The sequence below is a fragment of the Poecilia reticulata genome, linkage group LG16, assembly GCF_000633615.1.
Source record: "Poecilia reticulata strain Guanapo linkage group LG16, Guppy_female_1.0+MT, whole genome shotgun sequence".
Lineage (NCBI taxonomy): Eukaryota > Metazoa > Chordata > Actinopteri > Cyprinodontiformes > Poeciliidae > Poecilia > Poecilia reticulata.
Window position 1 is genome coordinate 12,237,273 of NC_024346.1, and position 22,584 is coordinate 12,259,856.

The 22,584-nt window shown below is 37.9% G+C and overlaps 3 protein-coding genes across 6 annotated transcripts in view; 2 read left to right on the forward strand and 1 right to left on the reverse strand.

Annotated features, from left to right (window-relative positions):
• Positions 1-3,177, forward strand: part of iffo1b (intermediate filament family orphan 1b) — a 17,764-nt gene extending 14,587 nt beyond the window's left edge. For all 4 annotated transcript variants that reach the window (XM_008431443.2, XM_008431445.2, XM_008431446.2 and 1 more), the window contains one exon: positions 796-3,177. In XM_008431443.2, coding sequence (XP_008429665.1) covers positions 796-889 — 94 coding nt within the window. In that variant the 3' untranslated portion in view covers positions 890-3,177. The remainder of the gene's footprint in view (positions 1-795) is intronic.
• Positions 3,178-7,065: 3,888 nt separating this feature from the next.
• LOC103478008 (tumor necrosis factor receptor superfamily member 3) lies at positions 7,066-14,572 on the forward strand. The gene is made up of 11 exons (XM_008431442.2): positions 7,066-7,689; positions 7,876-7,942; positions 8,084-8,132; positions 8,419-8,529; positions 8,631-8,765; positions 10,439-10,502; positions 10,597-10,637; positions 12,312-12,428; positions 12,650-12,672; positions 13,732-13,831; positions 13,968-14,572. The coding sequence occupies exons 2-11, from the start codon at positions 7,877-7,879 to the stop codon at positions 14,237-14,239; spliced, it is 978 nt and encodes a 325-aa protein (XP_008429664.1). The 5' UTR covers positions 7,066-7,689; position 7,876; the 3' UTR covers positions 14,240-14,572.
• Positions 14,573-15,084: 512 nt separating this feature from the next.
• On the reverse strand, positions 15,085-22,022 carry LOC103478125 (tumor necrosis factor receptor superfamily member 6). Its single transcript, XM_008431648.2, has 6 exons — positions 21,806-22,022; positions 21,593-21,718; positions 19,213-19,359; positions 16,641-16,697; positions 16,430-16,534; positions 15,085-15,219 (listed from the first exon to the last, which is right to left on the reverse strand). The coding sequence occupies exons 1-6, from the start codon at positions 21,945-21,947 to the stop codon at positions 15,095-15,097; spliced, it is 702 nt and encodes a 233-aa protein (XP_008429870.2). The 5' UTR covers positions 21,948-22,022; the 3' UTR covers positions 15,085-15,094.
• Positions 22,023-22,584: the final 562 nt, after the last annotated feature.

Genomic DNA, 22,584 nt, shown 5'->3' on the forward strand with positions numbered 1-22,584 from the left:
GTCACACTCCCGTCACACTCACGTCACTCTCACGTCACACTCGCGTCACTCTCGCGTCACACTCGCGTCACTGTCACGTCACTCTCACGTCACTCTCACGTCACTCTCACGTCACTCTCACGTCACTCTCACGTCACTCTCACGTCACACTCACGTCATTATTAATCTGCTTAAATTTTTTAATTGATTGACAACACTCATTTTTATACACATTTTATACACATAATTTTAGGATGTTTATGTTGGCTATAAAGGTTTTACAGTAAAACTGTGGTGCAGGTAGACAAAAGAAGTCAAAACTCTGAGAGTCTGGAGTCTGTTAATCGTCTGTTTAGAAATGTTTTTTGAAGAAATGCAGTTTTCAAATATCAGACAGGTGCAGGTTTGGACTCTAAAAGACCTTTAAAGTATCTTACGCCTCATTGTCATGTATCAGATCAAGTTGGGAATCATGATCGTCTTGCCTCCAGTTAACGAACTGCAGCCGAAAGGATCACTTTGGTCTAAAGTGATATTCTAATTATCTGATAAATTGATTATCATTATTATCATTAGCGATTAATCATAGTCACGAATAAAAACTGAAATAATACCCAGTAACACATCCTATATAGGACTGAAATAAATAAACTTTGTTATATTGTAATTTATTTTCCTAAACTAACTTTACAATTTCTGTCAGTGTCTCTTATCAAGCTGAACATTTTCTTGTCATTTTACGAAACTTATTAGCTCAAGAATCACTCTCTCTTACTTTCTGCAGCTTGTTTCTCTTTCTGTGTTTTCTGCACGCAGTAATCCTGTCGTACCGTCAGAGGAGAGCGACCAGAGAGACACCGACAGGTCTTCATCCTCCCCGCCCTCTTCGTCGAGCAATGGGAGATCTTGACACTTCGTCACTCGGCCGTTGAAGGACGCTGCGTTCATGTGACCTCTGCTACAAACAGCGACAGTACCACACCGCATACACGCGAAACTACGGCGACACCGTGTTTACATTTGAGGAAATTCATTGGAGATATTCTGTAATTAATTGGCAATGTGTTGCCCATACAGATCAGTCTGAAGGAAACCTAAAATTCAGACTGATTGATCTGAGACTTTAAGAAAGTTAAGATCCCGAACTGATTGTTAGAAAAACAAGCTGCTGTTAATTATTGTGATACAGGGAGGTAACAAAAACTACAAACTAACTTATTTAAATCTTCAAATCATCATGCACTTCATCAGTGGTGATATATGAGCAATATTTAAAACTCTTATCCTCAGTAAAGTTTCTATGAAGTCTGTAATGTTCACTCCTCATGTACTTACAGTCTTTTTGCCCATAAATGTCCAGCTGGGGATAAGGGAAATATAATGAGTTGTTTTTCACCGTCAGGTAGTTTCTAATCAATGTTTGTGTTTGAAATCTAATTAGATCCCCTGATGCACAATTTATGTGCCTTCCAGACATCCTGATGAATTGAATCTCACAAAGTAATTTTGTCAAATCAAAGAAATAGATAAACATATAAAAGTACCAAAACAGAGTTTGAGTTTGTGCTGAACGTCATACAAAAGTACATACATTATTCAGTATTCAGTACATATCTCATCCATCTGGACAGTTTAGTGTGCAGTCACTCTGAAAAAAAGTCATAGATATATTTGGACTTATTTGTCCACTCATTATTTATAGGCTGTGAATCATGTCATCTTCCGGCCCACCGCTCCGGCTAAAAATGGCTCCTTTCAGCAAGACAGCTGCAAAGAATTAACTCACAACATCGCTCTTAGTTGCATGTCAATAATGTTGGAGTCGGCATCACACTCTGCTTTCAGAGCAAGCGTAACTACTGAGTGGTAAAGCAGCAGAACAGCGACATGATCACTGAACACGTCCCACGCTGTTTCAAAAGAATCGTGGATGCATTAAACACTGGATGATGAAATTCTCGAGAAGATTTCCTTTAAGAGCCAGTTTATGGACTACAGAGTATGTCAAAGTAAGCAGAAACAAAGGATTGCTTTGTAAACATTATGTATCTGCGGGTCAAAAAGCATTTTTGATCTGCAGAAATGCTTTTTTAAAAGTGTTATTAGCAAATAAAAGCTCTCAGTTTAGAAAAACTGAAAGAAATTCTGACCATAAAGTCTCGCTGACGCTTTGCTAATGTTTCAAAATCCTGCTTTCAACCTGGTCCTGCTTTAAAATTAGCAGTTAGCTTGACTCTTCAATCAGAACTAATCTTTGCTTCTCTGAGGTCAGAGGTCATTCAGACTTTTTCCAACGTTGGCTTAAAAATGGCTGCTAAGATAACCCTCTCTAAGCAATCTAACTGATTCCTTTGAGGTTTGGATTGTTTAAGATGGCAGGAATCTACTTTGAAACCCTCCGTTAGCTTGACTGTTTGGTGTGAAACAATCTTTACTTCTTCAAACTGAGATAATTGAAACTTATTAATTATAAATCAGATATTTATTGCTCAAAATCCTGCCCCAAACAGGTCCAGCAGTCCCTTTACATTCAGAGTTGTTTTTGTACCTGGCTGTGAGCTCTGCGATCAGGACAAATCTTTGTTTCTCCAAACTCGAGTAATGTAGATTTATTCATTGCAAATAAGAGATTAAGAAGAAAAAAAACATGAATGCAATAAGTATTACATAATGAATTTATCTTAAGGATGCAAACATAAAAAGTTTGGTGAGCTGGAGAGTAAACAAACATGAAACAGCTCCTCCTTGGACTTGGTTCTGCTCTGATTAGCTGTTAACTTGATTCACCTGCAGGATACTGACTGCTCACAGTGTCTCCTCAGAGCCCCACTCTAAATAATCCACCTCCATTTTTAAACTTGGAGTCGTTTTAAGGCAACAAAAATAAAATTTGATCCTTAACAATGCAATGATTCACTGCTAGCTTTCCACAACGGTGAACAAATATCCACCATCTTTTTGTATTATTTGCAGAATTTGACGGCCCAGAAAGCTGCATGTAAGATACTGACGGCTAATTGCATCGCCACAGAATTTCACTATAAACAATTGAAACTGTTAGCTTAAGGTTGAAGTTGTTCGGATCTTTTTCTAACTACTCGTTAGCTGAACTCAATGGTGAAAGCTAATCACTGTTTAATGTACCGTATTTTCCACACTATAAGGCACACTGGATTATTTTAAAACTTTTTTCGTATATAAGGCGCACCGCATTATAAGGCGCATAGAATAGACGCTTCAGTTCGGGTTGCCAATTTGTGCCATACTCTATTATTACACATACACATTTGTAAAGAAGTGATCCCCGAGTGCTTTATATAGTAGGCTGCCCCAGTCATTGTTTCACTCACGGTGTTGGTGTTGCGAAATTGTGCCCAACTGCTTTCTGGGTAACACAGACCAACCGAAACCCAGTCTCTGTCTCTCTTCTCCCTCCCCTCCCCCCCTGGCTTTAAATGTATTATCAAACTTTATTAACAAACCAGCGTTCTGACAACTATCCCAGCATGCACCACGCACTTCTTCTCCTACGGGGGAAAATGAAGTTAGCGGCTGCTTACCGTAGTAAGCAGCAGGAAAATGAACCAATGAAAAGCCAATGCTTTTGCTAGACCTGTTGTGGCTCAATATTGATTCATATATAAGGCGAACTGTATCGGCTTTTGAGGAAATTGAAGGTTTTAGGTGCGCCTTATAGTGCGGAAAATACGGTAACTCAAGTAGCTCAATTAACCACTACAGGTAAGATATTAAACACTCAAAAGCGCTCTACAAAACCTGACTTAAAGTCAAACAGTTTGCTTGACTCGCCAGGGAAAACTAATCTCTCTTTCTCCAGACTTAGGTTGTTTAGAAAACCACAGCTAATCCACTGACAGCAAATAATATCTATACAGAGCCCCATCTACATAATCCATAGCAGTGCTTTAAGTTAATGTCTGGAAGAAAAAGCCCAACATAATAAGCAGCTTCAGCAGCAAAACAAGAGGAAATCAACAGCAAGCATCCCCAGACAAGCCTTTATCCAACTTTTATGGGGGAAACAGAAGTAATAAACACAAATATCGTGCCACTTTAATCGCTGAGAGAAAGAAAATGAAAAACTTTCAGTTTAGCCATGAAGTCTGCATATGTTACAGCAACATTACTCCTGACGCTTGCCTGGAGTTGGAGTTCAAAACTGTACGCCAAGGATCACAGACACTTTGAGCTGTTTGATAACGAGTCTTATTGCAGCTTCCTATAGCTTAGAGTGAGCAGGTTGTTTAAGCAAAGCTGCATGGTGGAACAGAACATCGTGAAGACAGCAGAGGAACCAAAATGCTCATAAATTCATGTACGCTACTCACCGAGTGCCAAAATATAAGTCAAGATTATGACTCATTAGGAAATTGCTGAGAAAAAAATAACTGGTTATAGCTGTGGAAGCTATGTCACAAAGGTGCTTGATGTACATAACTAAACCTATTTTTGAGCCTAGAAGCGTTTGCACATAGAAAGGAAGCAAAACTATAAGAATCTTATGAAGCAATCAGCGCTGCTACTTGTAAAACAGACGACACTGGAAATAGACTCATTTCCACTTCCTTTACATATTTCAGGTGAACTTATAACACATACCTCATGTTTCATTTATGTTTGTTTTTTTGGCACATTTGAACACCAAATGATACAGGAAAGCATCGCTGGCTATCATCACTGTCAGGGGAAGAAAACCCCACATCACTGCTGTACAGTACTATCATAAACTCCTTCTGGTTTCTTTCATTAAACCAGGCGAAATGTCGGGATTCTCACTTCGGTACTTTGTTTCGATGACGAAAGACAGCAGCTTCCAGCGTTTGCGGCTGTTTGGGTCAGCTGCTTCGAGTGTTTTTTTTTTTTATGCCATTTGAATCTAGGAGAAAGATGTGAAATGATGTGCCGTGTGAGGCCCAGAAAGCCATTTCCTTTTACTTTCAGACACCGAGTGAGTCTCTACTGTATGCATGTGCCGAGTGTCTGTTTTTGAGTCTTTTCAGTGGGTGTTTTTAAAACGACTTTTACTGGCGCAGATGCACAGTGTTGTACAAAATGAAACAGAATTACCAACGGGTGACATTTTAGATTAGACTGTCTTTTGTCTGTGGTCACCCATGAAATTCAGAATCAAATGAGAGTTGTTTTCCATTACTAAACTTCCTTTGTGAGTCTACGTGTTGGCCAAGTAAAGTCAATTTAAAAACAACTCAAGTTCAGGAAAATGAACCAATGAAAAGCCAATGCTTTTGCAAAATGACTGTACAATGGCTTTGAAATAATAATAAAGAAAAGACAGCTTTGAATATATAGATGAGCTCGAAGAAGCGCGCCACACGTCACATGCCTGAAATGAACGTTAACTTGAAATTTGAATGAAAATCTGTTTCGATTCAATTTTACAGGAAAAAAAAACTTACCTCAAGAGTCTAATACAAATTTGTATCACATAACATTTGAAAACTAATCCTGTGGACTTTTTGGAGAAATTTAAGTGTGTGACTTTGCGTCAAAATGAAATATTTTGTTTTGGCTTAGAAGCTTTACTGTAGAGCTAAAGTATGTAATGTATGTAAAGAGAGACTGAATGAATAAAAGATGCAACTGATGATCAACAATTTGTCTTTCCTCTTGCATTTAATTCTGTTTCTACTGAAATTTCTACAGTTCAGATAATTATTAGCTTGGCAAGTTTAGGTTGAAAGTTATCTTTCAACAACATGTTTTTTTCCTCACTGGTGGAAATATTAAACATTTCAGTCACCTTGAGTATCTGCAATAGGATTTCTAGCAGCTCGTCAAAGATAAATCATCACAATACCAGTGGAAACACAGAAAAAGCTGGTCAGAAATTCTAAAAAATATTTGAATCTTCCACTGATTATGACATTTTTTTATTTGAAATGTTTTTTGTTTCTTTGAAAAATTATATTTCTTTTAAATTATCTTTTGAAATATGAAATATTTTGAGAGAAAATGAATGAATGAGTTTTAATGCGAGGTGTGTGAACCGTTAATGACTTTACTGTGTGTGTGCTCAGGTTTTATTAGATTTGAACTGAGTTATCAGTGCGTCTGTCACAAAATACCTGGAAGGTTTGCTGAGAGGATCTATGACATTTCCTGACGTTTCTCTTTTTTACATACACAAAAAGGAAGAGATGGGTTCAGTTTCATTCATACACCTTCATTACCAGTGGTGCATGTCGGGTTTTTCTTTTTTTATTATTATTATTTCAAATGGCTGGTTTTAATCATTTTACTTTCTGGGTGCAAAGTTTCAAGTTTCCAGTTTCAAAGTTGTGCAGACATGCTCAGATATGCACAGATTCCTCCATTATTTGGTTAAATGTCTCTTGGTCAGATGTATCTCAACCACATGCTTCTAGTTGCCACAGTTTTAGCTCTGTGTTTGAACTGGTAGAGTTTATTTAAACTGGTTTTGTGGAGAGCCGGATTATTCCCCAAACAGTTTAGATGTGTGTTTGGAAATCCAGCTGGCAGAAAACAACCCCGCAGTACAATGCTACCACCAATGTGCTTTAAAGTAAGAGATGTTCTTGTGGAGAAACAGACGTTGTTTTATGCACGTTATAATGCCCCTCAGCATGATGCAACCACCACCATGCTTTGCAGTTTGTACAGCGATGTTTTTGCCTCTCCTCTCAATCTTATGAAACCTTTCTTTAGAGAGCGTGTTGCAGGTTTATTTCGAGCCTGACGACGGGTGTGGAGCCGGGACTTAATTTCCTGGTAAGCGCACTGTTCTTGCTTTAATGTGGGCGTGGACGCAGGTTTTCCAGCAGCCTCCAGCTCATGCTAGCTTTGAGTCACTGTGGGGTTTTGGGCTGTTTTTGAACAGTTTAATCATTTTCCTGACATCTGATGTCACCAGTTTCAGATTAAATTATAACATTTCAAATGAGTTCATGTGCTTCTCACTGGAACGTAACACGAAGAGTCTGAAAATAATAAGCATATTGTTAGACCTGTAATGACATCAGGGTGCGAGCAGAACAACTTTATTTTTTATTTAAGTTTTGTTTTTTTACTGAAGGAGCTTTTATCTCCACCAAGAGGAAAATCTCTGACTGTGCTTTCAGTAAGAGAGATGGATGATTAGAAAAAAGATGTATTGCTGACACTATAATGACTAATTTGTTCAATGTCACTTCTTGGTGAATTCAGGGAACTATCTGAACACGTCTGCCTCTTTTCACACCCATCATCATCACGTTTTCTCATTGAAATTCAGGGAGTTGGACATTTTGGTTGCTTTTTTTTACATTTATTTAATGAAGAGCTCAACAAAAAGAAAATGTCTTCTCAGAAAGCAACAACCAAATCAGACGTGAAACCCATCTGGGTATCGTGAAGAAGATCTGCTCCTTCTTTATGTTGTTGTGCAGACAAGCTTTTAGTCAGTTTAAACGGAAAGTGATGACACTTGATGCATAAAAACGTGCAGTTGCTTAGTGTGAGAGCGCTGAAAGTATAAACACCGCAGCAGCAGCAGCAGTGAGGGGAGGAGGGGACCGGAAGGCAGGAAGACTAAACCAGGTAAGGAAATAATGAGACAGATTATGGTTAGAGTGTGTGAGAAGACGGAGAGTAAGAGAAGCCGAGGCAGACTCGCCTACAGGAAGTTCGACAAAACAATAGAAGCAGAATACAGGGAGGACTTCGCTGAAGGTAAGGTCTAATCATTTTTATTGTTTATTATCAGGAAATGAGAGAAATATAAATGTTATTGTGCGTTTTTAAAAGGAACATGAATGAACAACACATACAGAGCAAAAGTTTTTTTTTTTTTTTCCCGGTACATTAGAGTCACCTGAATATCGTCTAATTGCATATCGTCTAATTTCTCTCCTACAGAATGGGGACTGTGCAATACTTCATGGCTGTGCTGTTGTCTGCACAGTTGGTGCTCAACTCTCCCACGGTAAAAAAAACAGCAACATTTCCTCATCCTCTTCACCTTTACTCATGACTGAAATAACCATGTTTTGTACTTAAAAAATAGGTCAAATGTATTGAAACGAGCTGCATGAAGATCTTCTTCTTATTTGTACTTAATTATCAGAGGCTGAAGAGGAATGCGGATGGCAAGAAGTCTATCGAATGCCCTGCAGGTAAAATTACATTTTTATGTGTAGTGATTAAAAAATAAATAAAAAATGTCGCCTTTACAAAGTTTTAAACTCACTTTGTGATCATGCATTAATAATGTTTGTGAAATATCTGTCATTCTGTTTGTACTCTCTTGATTTTCTACTCTCTTCATGAAAAAAAGACTCATACTGCACCCTGTCATCCCCACACTATGACCACATCCTTGATTTATATGCACTACGGGTCTGCAGACACTCATGGCTCTCGCCCCCATCCTGTTGTTCTTGTTTCTTCCTCTTCTGTCAGGTGAATTTCTGAACGCTTTTTACGAGTGCAAACCCTGTCCTGACGGATTTTACACCGAAAGGCCCAACCAGGAGCCTTCATGCCATCCATGCTTCAGAGACTGCCTACCAAGTAAACAAATCTGCATGAATTCTACCCTGAATAACTTGATGCATGCATGTGAGGTCATCAGCTGAGACTCGGCTCTCATGTCTGGTTTTTGGCTCCTTTAGACTATCATCTGAAAGAAGCTCAGAGATGCACAAGAACAACCCCCTTGAAATGCGAGTGTGAGCCTGGTTTCAAATGCACGGGCAGGACTCCCAAAGGGAACTGCAAGCAGTGTGAAAAAGACAACCCCCCACCAGGTAAAACCTGACAAAACCCTGTTTTAATTTAGATTAGACCGTTAAAAGGTATGTATTTTAATTAAAATTAAATCAAATACATAACAGCACAACGCAATCCTGCCCAGAGTCGTGAAATGAAACGCGACGTCCTGACTCGGCCGGGTTCTGATAGTTATCAGGAGTTTCTGCACAACCTCGGTTTAGAGAAACGGAAAGAAATCCTGACCAGACAGTCAAGCTAATGGTTAGTCTGATCTAACCGTTCTACCACATTAAAACCACTTCAGCCTCACAGGATTGATTCAGATACGGGGATTTTATGAGCAGTCAGTATCCTACCTGTAGCAACCAGCTCTGTGAAGGAAACTGAAGGGAGCTCCTTCTGGAGAGTCAAAGTAATGACGGATGAGGGAAAACGGCTTCTTCCACCACATATTTTAAATTGATAGTTGGATTAGTTGAAGTGTAGGATCTGAGAAGACACATTGTTTGGGGAAAATAAAAGAAGCTGTAGGACTGCACTGTGAAATGTTAAAACTTTAACGTATTCTTATTTTTAAGTCATGAAAACATTTCCTGTTAAGTGACAAACTTTATGTTTCACAGGATGTGAGATCTTTATAAAGATTCAAGCCCACATTCAGGCCTCTAGAGCTGCGTGTTATTTATATATGGATCGTATCAATATTATAAACAGATTGGTTTATTATGGGGACAGACTCTAAATTACCATCTAGGTTTATATTTATTGACTAGCATAGTTTTCAGCTTCAGTTATGATATTCAGACATTTCTGCTCTGCTTCTCTGTCATGTTTTAATTAAATATATCATAACCTAGTGTACCCTTTATTGTTTTTATTTTTTTTTATATAATTTCTTTAAAAATAGTTTAAATTTACTTGAGCTAGCTTGATTAGTGAGAACTAATCTCTGTTTCTACAAACTAGATGATCCTAAGTGAAGGTAAAAAAAAAAAATAGCGACTGGATGAAAAGATTTATCCCCTTTAGATCAATATCAAACAATTATAGATGCATAAAACATGGAGATAATAAAAAAATATAGTCTTTCTGATTTGATGATGTAAAGCTTAAACTACTTTAAATACTTAACATTAAGTCAGATGTTGCATCATAATACTATTTTTGAATCGCTTCAAATTACGTCTGAGAACAAAATGCGAGCGTGATGAAACTGCCAGAGTTGCCTCTTACTTAATTTGACCTTCATGGGGAATTTTTAAGATTGATTTGAACTTTACACAATATCTTTATGCTGAATAGTGAAGACTGGCTTGGTTTACTCACCTCAGACGATAAGAGCTTGTGTGGGCAGCGAGCAAGCTGCTGCCGATGCATCCACCTGTCACAAGCCTTATTGTTGTGTTCACTGCCCCCAAGTGGCTGAAATATTGTTAAGATTTTTAAAAAGACTAAGAAATGTGTGTAGGTTTGAGTCTGAGGGACTTATTTTTACATGTTATTGACAGACACAATGAGAGAAAATAAGAGAATAATATGACTATATGGGACAAAACAGCAGGGAAAGTGGAGTCTCTCGCTGTGCCTCTTATAAAGGGACATTTTATTTTATTTCAAGAAAGAGTGAAAGCAAAAAGCGATACTTTGAATGCTTTTATTCTGGTGAAAGCTGAAACAAAGGTGCAACGTTTCTGTTTCTCATCTGCAGCTGTGACTGTGGGCAAACCCAGACAGCCTACCTCACCTCCGGCTAAACCCTGCAGCTCCTCCAGGTGAGTCGTGGTTTTTACTGGATTACTGTTGAAACACGGAGCAAAATCCAGCTAGACGGTGAAATATTCACGTTTTCCTTTTCATCACTCTCAGGTGCGGTCCTCCTGCTACGGCCCCCACTAATCCCATACCAGGTGAGTGTGTTTGAGACTGAGGGAAAATTTAACAGCTGCTCATTATGTCCAACAGGTTTTGTAGTCTGGACCAAAAATACAGTGCTTTTCATATTTATAGATATTCAGTTGTAAGTCTTTTTCAACATGCTGCTGCAAGTTTAGTCTGATTGGAGAACATTTGTGATTTTTTTGTAAAGATTTACAGTTGATTCTCAGCTGGATTTACCAAAAACTTAACATTTCATTGTAGCTATTGATGTATTTTTTTTTTTATTTCTGTTCTGGTAGTTCAGCCTTTGCCTCAGTCTTGTGGGTTTTGCAGCTTCTGCCAGATTTTCTCTTGGGGTTGCTCTGTGTTTGGCTCCATCTGTCTTCCCATCAACTGAGCAGCTTCTCTATCTTGTTGAAAGAATGCAAGCCCACAACATAATGCTGCCACAACTCTTTTACACAGTCAGAAAGTTGTTTTTTTTTAAGAATAAGCATGCGTGAAAACTGGCTACTGCTGCTTAATTATCTAAAAACTTATAATTGTCAAGAGGAAAACCTTAAATGTACACCCAAAGTGACAGTAATGCTTTTCATATATCTTGTTTATTGTTGATCATTTTGGTTGTAACTCATTAAATTTCTTGGATAAAAAATAAAAAAACAAACATATTATACACCAACCTATCTGTCTGCGGGGAACAAACTTTTTTTCTTGGTGGTTAGGTTACGACACACCAACTTTATCTCTACAGGTGGCGCTAAAGTGCTTGACAAATACCATCAGCTTGTGTTTGCACTGCTCCACCATTATGGTCTGTGTGTGTTACCCCACATTGGTTATTTCTGAGCTTTCGTTTAGGTTTCATTATGCAGATCAGAGAGCTGTCATTTAAACTGTGTCATCGGGTCAGCTTCCTGCTTGTTGGCTGATCAGATGAACACAGAGCTGACTCAATATTGCAACAACCTTTTTTATTAGCTGTAATCAGACTGTCCTCATAATCCTGATGCAAGGCTTTGAACCAATGTCCCAGCAAATGTCTCTACGTTTTAGATAAAATATTATTATCTACCTTCTTGTAGTCAGAGATTTTCCAGTCGAAGGCTTTTAATGGATCCTAAGCATGTTTAAGACCAGAGGTAATAAATCTTTTAGGCTCCCCGAATGAGAAATACTTTGAACCGTCTTGATTCTGTTGGTTCTTTTAATTAGACTCATTCATACATACTGGCTCTTTACCAGTTTCATGCTGTGTGATCGTCAATGTATTCTGTTTTTATTGTTTTTCTATCATCTGTTTTTAATGTTTGTTTCTATTGTTTGTGGTTCTTTGAAATGTGAAAAGGGCTTCATGAATAAAACCGACTATCTTACCTACACAAAACATAGTCAACCCATAAAAAATCCTGATTATGGGAAAGAGGTCAAATAACATAAAGAGGTCAAATCACAGGTAACGCAGAAAATTAAAGAAAAAATATGAAAATTGCAGCATTTTAAAATCAGATTTAAATGTCTGGCTACTATCTAGGGTTTTATTTTTGTTTTGTCAGAGAACGGTGAAGTCAAGAACTAAAAATAAAAAACAAAAAGCTTATTATTCAGTAATATAAATAGTTATACTTATTCTGTGTTCCACTTATCTACTTCTATGTCTTTCTGAAGGTTTAGTTTTCACCATTTTTAATCCTCTGTCACAGGATACACAAGCGCTGAGCTGGCGGCCATTTTGGGCCCGGTGGTCTTCATAGGATGTGTGGCCCTTATGATCATGTTCTGCATCTATCAGCCCCGGGATGAAACGTGTTTCCGACAAAGTAAGATGTTCATTTACATTCAGGGCAGTTTTTGCGGCCTCGGCTGAACTTTGTAATTGAATCAACTCAGAAGAATAATAAACACGTTTAAACTGAACGGTGCGGATATGAGTGTGACTGAGGATCTGTCGTGAGGTTTCTGCTACATGAATGATGAACATGTAGAGTCATCACTGAAGTTCTGAAACTAATTTTATGTTACCCATCATTCTGTTTTTCAGTTATTGCAAAGCTGTGTAATGAGGTATGTAAGCCGAGGTTTCTGCTACCTTTACGTACAGTCATGGTAAAAACCCCGTCCTTCACTTCTTCTGTTTTAAAGCATCATATGGTCGAGATGATCTGATCCTAACAAGGTTATAAAATTATAACCTGAGCTGCACAAGACACCAGACAAGATCCAACACTGGCACGACTTTTAAACAAAAATGAACATGAAACAACTACAAAATAAGTACACCCTATGGCTTAGTACCTTTTGTTTATTGTACCTTTTGTTTGTGTTAGAGCCGTCTGTAGCAGCAGTAGCATGACTCAGCACTTTGTCGAGCAGATGGCCTCACAGTTTACTATCAAATGCTTTTGTGGTCAATTCTTATGACTGCAAGTTTCCCAGCTGCTGTGGGTTTAAGGTGGAGGGGCCATTTCAGCTGAAATGCTGTCTGTTTTCATCCAACATGGCATTTTTAGTCTCCAGACGTTCTGACCTACTGCCAAAAATTCTTCCAAACAAGTCACTTGTCCTGTTTTTTTATTATTATCATTATTATTATTATTATGTCAAAATGTTCATATGAAGTCGAACATTCGACGTGCTAAAAACGGCTGGTAGAGTCTGAGTTTGAGGTTTTTCAGGGTCATTGAACTTTGCACACTAACGTGGTTTTACAAAAAGACAACAAAGGAAGTCAACATTTTACTTGTATTAGAGTATTCACTGTCTTCAGTCGATGAGGATGTGTCTTTTGTACCTTTTTCATTTAAAATTATTTGGAAATGGTCATGTACCCACTGGACAGCAAAAGCTGATTCTCCAGGGTCATAGTGCTTTAAACTTTTCTTTTGTTTACTTTCTACTCTGGCGTAATCATGTTTTTTTTTAAATATAATATTGTGTTATATACTTAATTTAAAATAATTTTATGACCTGGATCAATATAATTTTCATCATGCATTGATGCATAAAACCCCAGAACGGTGAAAGAGGGGAATTATTATTTAAATTTCTTTACCAAAACTGAACAGATTTTTGCATGATATTTCTTGCTGTTCTGTACAAATTGATGACACGGTTCTTTTTTAGGAAGGGCAAAGTGGCAGTCGCAAAGCGAAGGAGTCGACTCATCAGTTCCCCAGAGAGTCTGCGAAGCAGCAGACGTCCCCTCTTTCAGATGCCAGTCTTGGTACTGATGAGTGAAATGAGCCCTTTCAGATGAAGTTCTCAACTCGCATTAAGTCATAAAGAAATTATAAAATGTTTGAGAACCAGCTCAAACAAATGATTGCACAGATCTCTTATGTGTTTTCTCTTCTTCTTAGGTCCAGTCCAGGTCCACAATCCAGGCACGGTCATCTTCAGCTTGCTCAGCCACTTCACCGGTCCGGTGGGACCGACGGATCTGAACGGAAAGAGAGCGGAGAGGGCGAGCCACGAAGAGGAAGATGAGAGAGACTGTCCCGTGTTTCATCCCACGCCTTCTCCGAGTATCCACCTCTCCAAAGAGGAGGGCGGCGGGGAGACGGAGGACGTTTTCTTCCCCTCCCAGGAGCAGGGGAAGGACTTCCACGTGTCGAAGGAGGAGGCGCTGTGACGTGTCAGAATGATCCAAGATTTGTTCTGGAGGACATGCTGGACTCTTAAAGAGAGGAAATGCAAACCTGGAAAACACAAATACAGGCAGGAGAAGGAAACGATCCATCTTCTTCTGGCAAACTGTGGGAGGATCACAGTTGTAATTTTTTACTTGTTTCCTGCTGGTTAAGGAAACCAACATCACGCCTAACTTTGATGAAAGCGGGAATTGTTATACTTTTGTAATTTATAATTTAAAAACTCTTGTAAATATTATACATACTCTATCGGACATAATACTAGATTTGACTTGAGACACTTTGAGTGGAGTATTTGTTTTATTTTGCGTAAAGAAAAATAAAGAAATACTGAGGTTTAAAAAAAACAATTTAGTTCTTAATATACATGATTTGATATTAAACAGCAGCTCTAAGTCTATGTATATACATTTATACAGTATATATATATTTATATATACTTAACAGGTTTGGACACACCTACTGCAAAAATGTCTGAGTGAGAATCTCATCACTGGTACTTAAATATCCTTGTCTTATTATGTAGTATAGTGTACCATAGTACATACCTATTTAGCAAAATACCAAACAGCCCATTCAGGACTATTATAGTGTCCCACTCTGTGTGTTTAGGTGGAATAAATCTTCCCGTTTCTGTAGGGTTAGTTTTTTGTGTATTGTGAAATCCTGTAGTTTTTGAACAGCATTAGTAGCTCAACCGTCTGCTGTAGTCCTCTTCATTATAACGACTGGAGCGATGTCTGTCTCCATTCGGCTCCAATATCCAGGAGATGTTGTTTCTTTCTTGTGGCAGTGAAGGTTTTGACAAGTATTTTTGATTTATCCAAGTGCGGGATTTAATCCTTTATACATAAATCGATGCAATGGTCACATTTTCCACACACCTCCTGGACCGGCTTGGACACATCGTCTTCCACTGCGCGTAGAGTGGCTGTCACAGTCTTTTCAGGCAAAAAATAACCTGAGAAGCAAAAAAATATTTTTAATTAGATCAACAGTATGTGGCAAACATAAAAAAAACAAACTTATTTACATTTTTGCATCCAAACAATCAGAGTGTTGGTAACTTTTGATTATTTTATGAGCAACATTTATGTGCAGCTTTAATTTGCATGGTCAGTTTTAAACAATCAGCCAGTTTTCTAGCGATGCACCGATTTATTGGCCAGCCGGTTTCCTTCATTTTGGGAAATCGGTGAACAGACGATACTTACATGTAAAGCTGATCTTATCTACTTCAGCAAAGGTCTAAAAATCGACCTCTGTGCTGTTCTGCTCTGCAGCAACAGAGGTTTGACTGACAGACCGGCACATCAGGCCATCTCCACATGTTTACAATTAGCAATAGTCACCGCACTGTTACCAACTCAGAGACTTTATTTCTATATTAAGTGACATTTCAGACAAAAAAAAAAAAGGCCAAAATCAGAATTGGCAAGTCAAGCTTTTTAAGATCGACCAGAAAACTGCAATCGGTGCAATTTTTGTCTTTCTGGCTTTCCAAAGCCTGTCTATTGTTTGTGCACAATGTTTTACCAATCATAACATAAACTGTTATTGCTCCTTTAGCCTGGTGTGTTCAGAGTGAGACGAGTAGACAGGCTGCAGAGCATGCATGTGTGTCTGGGTAATGTGACCCAGTTGCCATCATTTATGAGCCAAGCTTTAGGTGAAGCACACGGAGCTTAAACTCTAATGAAATCTTAAAAATACGTTTTCTGAAAAAGAGAACATCCTTTTCAGTAAGTTTAGTTTTCAAAATATGAAACTGAATCACAATAAAATATGACAAACAATGTCAACAATGTTTTGGTGACATTAGCAAGTCACCAAAACAAAGTAAATAGTTTAATGTTAGGTTGTTCAAACATGAGGAAACAAAGGGGATTTTTCATGGAACAAAAAGGCTCATCACATCTTTTGAAGTATGTGTGTCACCTTATTGCCCCCCCTTTATGAATAATATATTTGATCAAAGGTCTGCTATTCTCAGCTTTCAGGATGCGGCACTTCGCTTTCATTTGATTTTCAGTCATTTTCCACACTGATAAATTTCTTCTAGGAAACAGATTTCAAAGGATTTTGGAATGCCAGAGTGTTCAGATAAAACATAAAATGGAAAAGATTTTGAGCATACTAAATTGTATCTTTAATAGTTATTCTCATCTTACCATGATTGGATCTGATCCAGTGCAGAATTGGTTTGATTTTTGTCATAACAACCAGAGCAATTCCAGCACACAGAAGAGCGATTATCACCAGGAACCACTGAGTATCTGCAAAAACATTTTAAAAAATTATATCTTCAAAGAATTTACATCTACAGCAAGTAAAGGAGAAGCTGGATAATTCCTATTTCATATTACTGTCAGCTCATCGTACCTCTGATTTTGTTATTTGGTGGCACAGTTGTCTTGGTTGTGGAGGTGGATCCAGCTACTAGAGGAGGAGGGAAGAGAAGGAAAAAACAACTGATCAGTTCAGTGCAGATGTTTAGAGGAAATACGAGAGTTTCGTATTTCAAAGAGTTTGTGAGAGACATCCCTCAATAGTTACTACAGGGTAAGCAAACAATTGGTTTGAAGCACAAGCATGCAGTGAAAGTATATGCAAAAAAAGAGAAACTTGTTTTTGAATTATTTCATTCAACAGGCCAAAGTTTCACACAGTTTTAACGCTATTGCACATCACCATTTGACAAACCAGAGTTAAGAGGAAACTAAACTAAATCTACATTTGTATCTAAATAAAACAAACAATTGTAGGCCAACAAACATGAGATCTTTTAGACCTTCAACACAAACTCCTATAAAGGCTCAGTGTTGTCCCTGAATCTCCGAGAGCTTTTATGCTCAAATTGTTGTCTGAAATGCTGCTCTTACATGCCAAAGTATCTCGTGTAAATTATATAACTTTGCTAATTTTCAAGTTCAAAGAGTTTCGAAAGAATCCACGATTTCTCGTAGATTCAAATACTAAGTTTAAACCAATAATTTCTATTCGAACATGATCACGTTTGAATTTTTCATGGTGAAAAAGTCACCAGTCGCCATCAATCACATTGATTGGCCGATCTGTTCATGGTGATTTCTCCTCTCCCCAGAACCTCATTGCTGCTAGCAACTTCAGTTTCCCTTTGGATTGTGACCCAAAAAGTCTAAGCCAGAAGAAGACGAGAGCAGACAGGGTTGGGATTGGTTGTTTTTCTATTTTCATCAAATTGGATGAAAAGTTCTTGAAAGGTTTTTATTTTTGTATTCATCCATGCTCTGCTCAGTTCACGGCAGAATTTTGTTTTGATTAGCAGAACAGCCTTGTGGTCAATCACTATTTGCTAAATTATGCTATAAAGGGGCCACAGATGATAATAAATTAGGAGCCATTTGGGAGCCATTTGGGAGCCAAGAGCCGAAATTCCCATTGCTAGTGAGAAGCAAGTTGCAAACAAGCAAGTAAGGGTTTTGTTTTTGGGACAAACAGTCAGTAATAACATTTACAGGCAAGTAAGAAAATATACAGAAATGCTGTAGTCAACATTTAGTGTTTAATTTAAAACAAAATTATTTTACCCAGAGGGCAGAGCAACGGGTGCGACAAACAGCATTGATTAGACATTGCCATTTCAATCATTAGTATTCATCCACAAAAACACATTGATTCATTGACATGTTTTCAACATTAGTTAGTTTGGTTAATTGGGTGATTATTTGTTCGTCAACCTTAACCAAAAATCAGCTTTTTTGACCATAATTCAACAATAATTGCTATCTAGGATCATTCATTCTTTTAATATTCCTCTCAGACCAAGTCAATGTCTGGCTGCAAGCCCTTTACCTTTCACTTTTTGATAAATCTTAGATTTTCATCAGTTCCCCAGTTATAAAACTTTCCTTCAGTAGTAGTTGTTTAAGAAGAGATATAGTGTTAATATTTGTTTGGGTGTTTCTTTATGCTGCTCAAATGATTTTAGTTTGACACATATTGAATGATTTGTTTTTATTTAAGACTCTTTTCATCTTAACTGAAGTGTAATCATTTTAGTGTTAACAACAAGTAATTAGCCAAAGACCTCTAAATTCCTCATGAAGATTGCTGCTCTGGCATGAATCAATTCATCATTCATTCTGATTTTTGATAGTTAATTATACTTATCTATGAGAAGAAATGCAACTTGATGGGTTCTACCCCGAAATGTTGATTTCCATATACAACATTTCGGAAAAAATCAGACTCTACTGCACTGAACCAGACTGAAAACCTCCTGGTTATTCCAACAAATATTGATTTCTGAACTCTTCCTGAGGTAAATCATTGGTATTGTTGTTTCTAAACGACTATCAACTTGTTTTCTTTGCATTATTTGAGGTCTGAAAGCTCTGCGTCTTTATCGTTATTTTTACCATTTCTCATTTTCTGCTAATAAATACTAAATTTTTTCTGGGAATTTCAGAGACATGTTGTCAGCAGTTCATAGAATAAAAGAACAATGTTCATTTTACTCAAACATATAACTATAAAAAGTCAAATCAGAGAAACTGATCATTTTGCAGTGGTCTCTTACTTTTTTCCAGAGCTGTATATATTAGAAGAAACAGCAACCAGACAATAAGCGAGTATTCTGGCTTAATAAATCCTTTTTTCAATCAATGGATATTAAACATTTAAGCTTAGGTGCTGCAAGCGTTAGAGAGATTAGGTGAGATTGCACAGGCACCACATTTCCTGCCATGCCAGACTTATTTTGGTGCCACAGATGTGGAAACAGAAACTGTTTGTAGTAAGACATAGGAAACTTATCAACGCATTGGGGTTAGAGTAGTTTCCTATATGATAAGAAGAAATTGTTTGATAAACTTGCAGCTTTGTGTGCAAAAGTACACAAAGCTGCCTAAAGTCTGTAGAGTAAAATTTTAGTGTCTAACTTGGTTGAATGTGCAGAAAAGCTTCATTTCACCTGTAGTGGACGGCGGCGTCGTGGGCTGGGTGGTCGTTGGGACAGGCTCACAAAACGTGCAGGACCCGTCTGTGCATCTGTAGCCGGCTCTGCACTTGCAAACAGTGTTTTGGGTTGGTGTGCAGTTGGACGCCACCTCAAAGTTAGCTGCCAAAGACAAAAGAAAGAGTCATGTTTGAATATACGTCACTTAAAAGAGACTATTTAGATTTAGTGACTTAATGGGAATGTACTGCCAGAGAGTGACTTTGTATTTTATGCATAGGATGGTCCAAAATGACTCACAAATTTTATTGTCACATCTTTGGAAGAATTCATGGCTGGTATTTCTTAGTGAAAGCATCGTTTCGATTTGATGAAACATTTTCTTTCTTACACAGAAGCCACAGCTTGTGTGATCAAAATTAGCAAACAGAAAGCTGCTTAAATTACTTCCATAGAGCTAGAGTCATAACAAGATATGAATGTTTATGAGATATTTTCAGTTATAATTTATGAAAAACAAAGAGAGCAAATAGGAGAAAGGAGAACTTGATGATACCCTCATTCATAGATCAATTCCTTTATTGCACAGATGTTTAATATTAAAGAGCAAAACTTCCACCTGGAAGATTTTCTGATTTCACTTTGAACATTTAACAGAGTAGCGTTTAACCTTTCAAAGCCTGGTTTAAGAAACATTTGTGATTTAAACTTATTAGGTGCTTGTGAAAGAACAAAACCTTTCGGTTTATAGCTTGGTCTTCTGAAATATTGGTTCCATACTAAATACATTTAACTTTTCAAGTCAGACAACTATAACAATCTCGTGTAAGGGGTAAATGTGGATCAGGAGGAAGAGTGCAGTTGTTCTGCAATCCAGCTTCATCTTAGCAGGTTATAGTAGCAGGTGTGTGAAGGTTTACTAGTGTAACTGTAAACCATGGTGTTAGTGTAGCGTGGCTTCGAGTGTTATGTGTATGAAAATAGAAGCATTACAAAAGTTAAGTCCACCTTAAAAACATGAACAGTTGTGTTTTAAAATGCTTTCCACATTATTTATCTTATTGCTTTTACACAAATTGCTAACTTTGTTTAAAATGTAAAGGTCTCAGATAAATGAGTTGAGGCTTTTTTGTCATTAAAGGGTTAAAAGGTTTTATAGAACTGTCAAGAAGCTGATCTTTGGACTTTTTTCTTCTTCTTTTGATCTGCAAACCATTAATGTTAATGTCGTTAAAGATCCAAAGCACAAGAGAAACAGTCGTGCTGCAAGGTCAGCAAGTTAAATCTTTCTGTGGGTTGAATCATTTCCACCTAAATTAGTTTCCATTCACATTAATTGACATGGAGCCCCTGTGTGTGTGTAGTTTTTTGACATTTTCAACACCCACCTTCCACTTGCTACATTCTAAAACAGATAAATGAGCTTTTAAAAAGTTTTCACGAAAAACACATTTCACACTGATTCTCCTGAAGGAAACAAAACAAAAAAAAAACTTGCTATATCAGAAAATGAAAGCCTCCAAATGTAAACAAAACTATTTCAGACTGAGAACAGAGAATATGTTTTCACTTTGGTGCTGACTCTCTTTTGTGTTTTCCACTGTGACATTTAGAAATAAGGCAGAGAGGTTATTTTTGTTCACCTGTAGCAGCGGAGAGACATTTGCATCGGTATATTTTTCCATTTGCTACTTTGGTGTAAATTTATGTTTTTTTTACTTTTCACTTACATAAAAACCGTTTGCTTCTAGGAGGGCTGCAAACATGACTCTCTCTTCTAGCCTTCATTACAGATGGTTTCACAGACCCCCGTGTCTCTCCTCCGTTTCATCTCTTTCTGACTGTCTGCCCCCCTTGATGCATAAACAGGGAAATCCCCTCCGATATAACAGTTTATTTCTGCTGGTAAGCTTCTCTGAAATCATGATCCACCGCCAGAACTGAGTAACATTCAACAGTCTGACTTTCTACAGGTCTTTTGCGATGAAACTGGTCAAATGTTGCGGTAAGAGCAGCAGATTACTCACTCTCACACATCACGCTCTGATCGCAGAGTCAGAGTTCACACAGAGAAACCTGAACCACAAGGTTGTACAAAGAAGAAGAGACAGTGGAGTGTGTAAAGCTGTGAGTGTCTTTACAGTAATGCTTGATCATGCATATGTTCAAAACAAAACCAGTCTATATCTACTCTGATCGTCTGGCGATAGTGCTGTAGTCAAAGCGGATCCTGCTGATGTCAGAGCTTACTAACCCGTTTTACGTTTTTACTGGTGACACATCATTTATCGAAAAAAAAAAAAAGTAATTTCATGATACATGGACAACAATAGCTCAGATTAAATTACTGCAAGTCTTCCCATCCAGACAGGACGTTTACTGTAATGCTTCTTACCTTTTTTGCAAACATCGCAGACATTGCAGTTCGCGTCCAGGTTGAAGTTATCGGCGTATCGATTTTCATCGCAGGGCTCACATTTAATTTCACAAGCAATTTCTGTGCGTCTAATGTAACGATGACCTGGAGCAAGTACAGAACAGTCTGTGGTTAATGGCATTGACACTGGAGACTTTAAAATCCATAAATATAAAAGTAATGTCACACTACCTGGCGGACACATTGTACAACATGTCGTGGGGTTGCGTATCGGCCATTTATATTCCCCGTCTTTGCACTGGATTTTGAGCCCAGAGGAGAAGAAAGGCAGATTCCACAGCAAGGAGAACGTGAGATAACAGAGATGCAGCATCTGAATAGTAGCAAATAAAGGGAAGTAGGAGAAGAAGAGGTGGAGAAGGCAGATTGTTGATTGTGTCAGATATGAGCAGATGCTCACAACCTACTACAGAAAGGTTGTGAGAAAAATAAGATGACTTTTATTGGTTGGTTTCCTCTACATAGAAACAATTACCATTTAAAAGCTGATTTTGTAAAACCTCTGAATGTTTTCTTTCTTGTTTATCAATCCAATTAAAAAGTTATCACACCATGAAGAAGATGACGGTATGTTGCCTGTACTCACCATGACGGAGAAGCTGACAGAAGAAGATGTTACCTGGGACCCTTTGAATGTAAGACTGAGAAAGTAGCTAAAGTGTGTCAGGGGACTCTTCTCTTAAAATGTCACAAGTGACTCATCATGAAACCCGTCTATTCAGTCTGTTTTCTTTTGCTGTCATCCTCTAGCTGCCGCTCCTCCTTGGACCCTCAACATCTGTGCACAACAACATGCCCCCCCAACCCGAGAACAGCCTCCATGTTTTTCCACCTTCGGTCTCGTTTCGTCCAAATGTGAGCTTTTGGCTGAGAACAGTCTGACACTTTCCCCTTTTTCATTGCTTTGCTTTTTTCTTTTTGTGCTTCTTTATCATGGCACTTGGCGATGA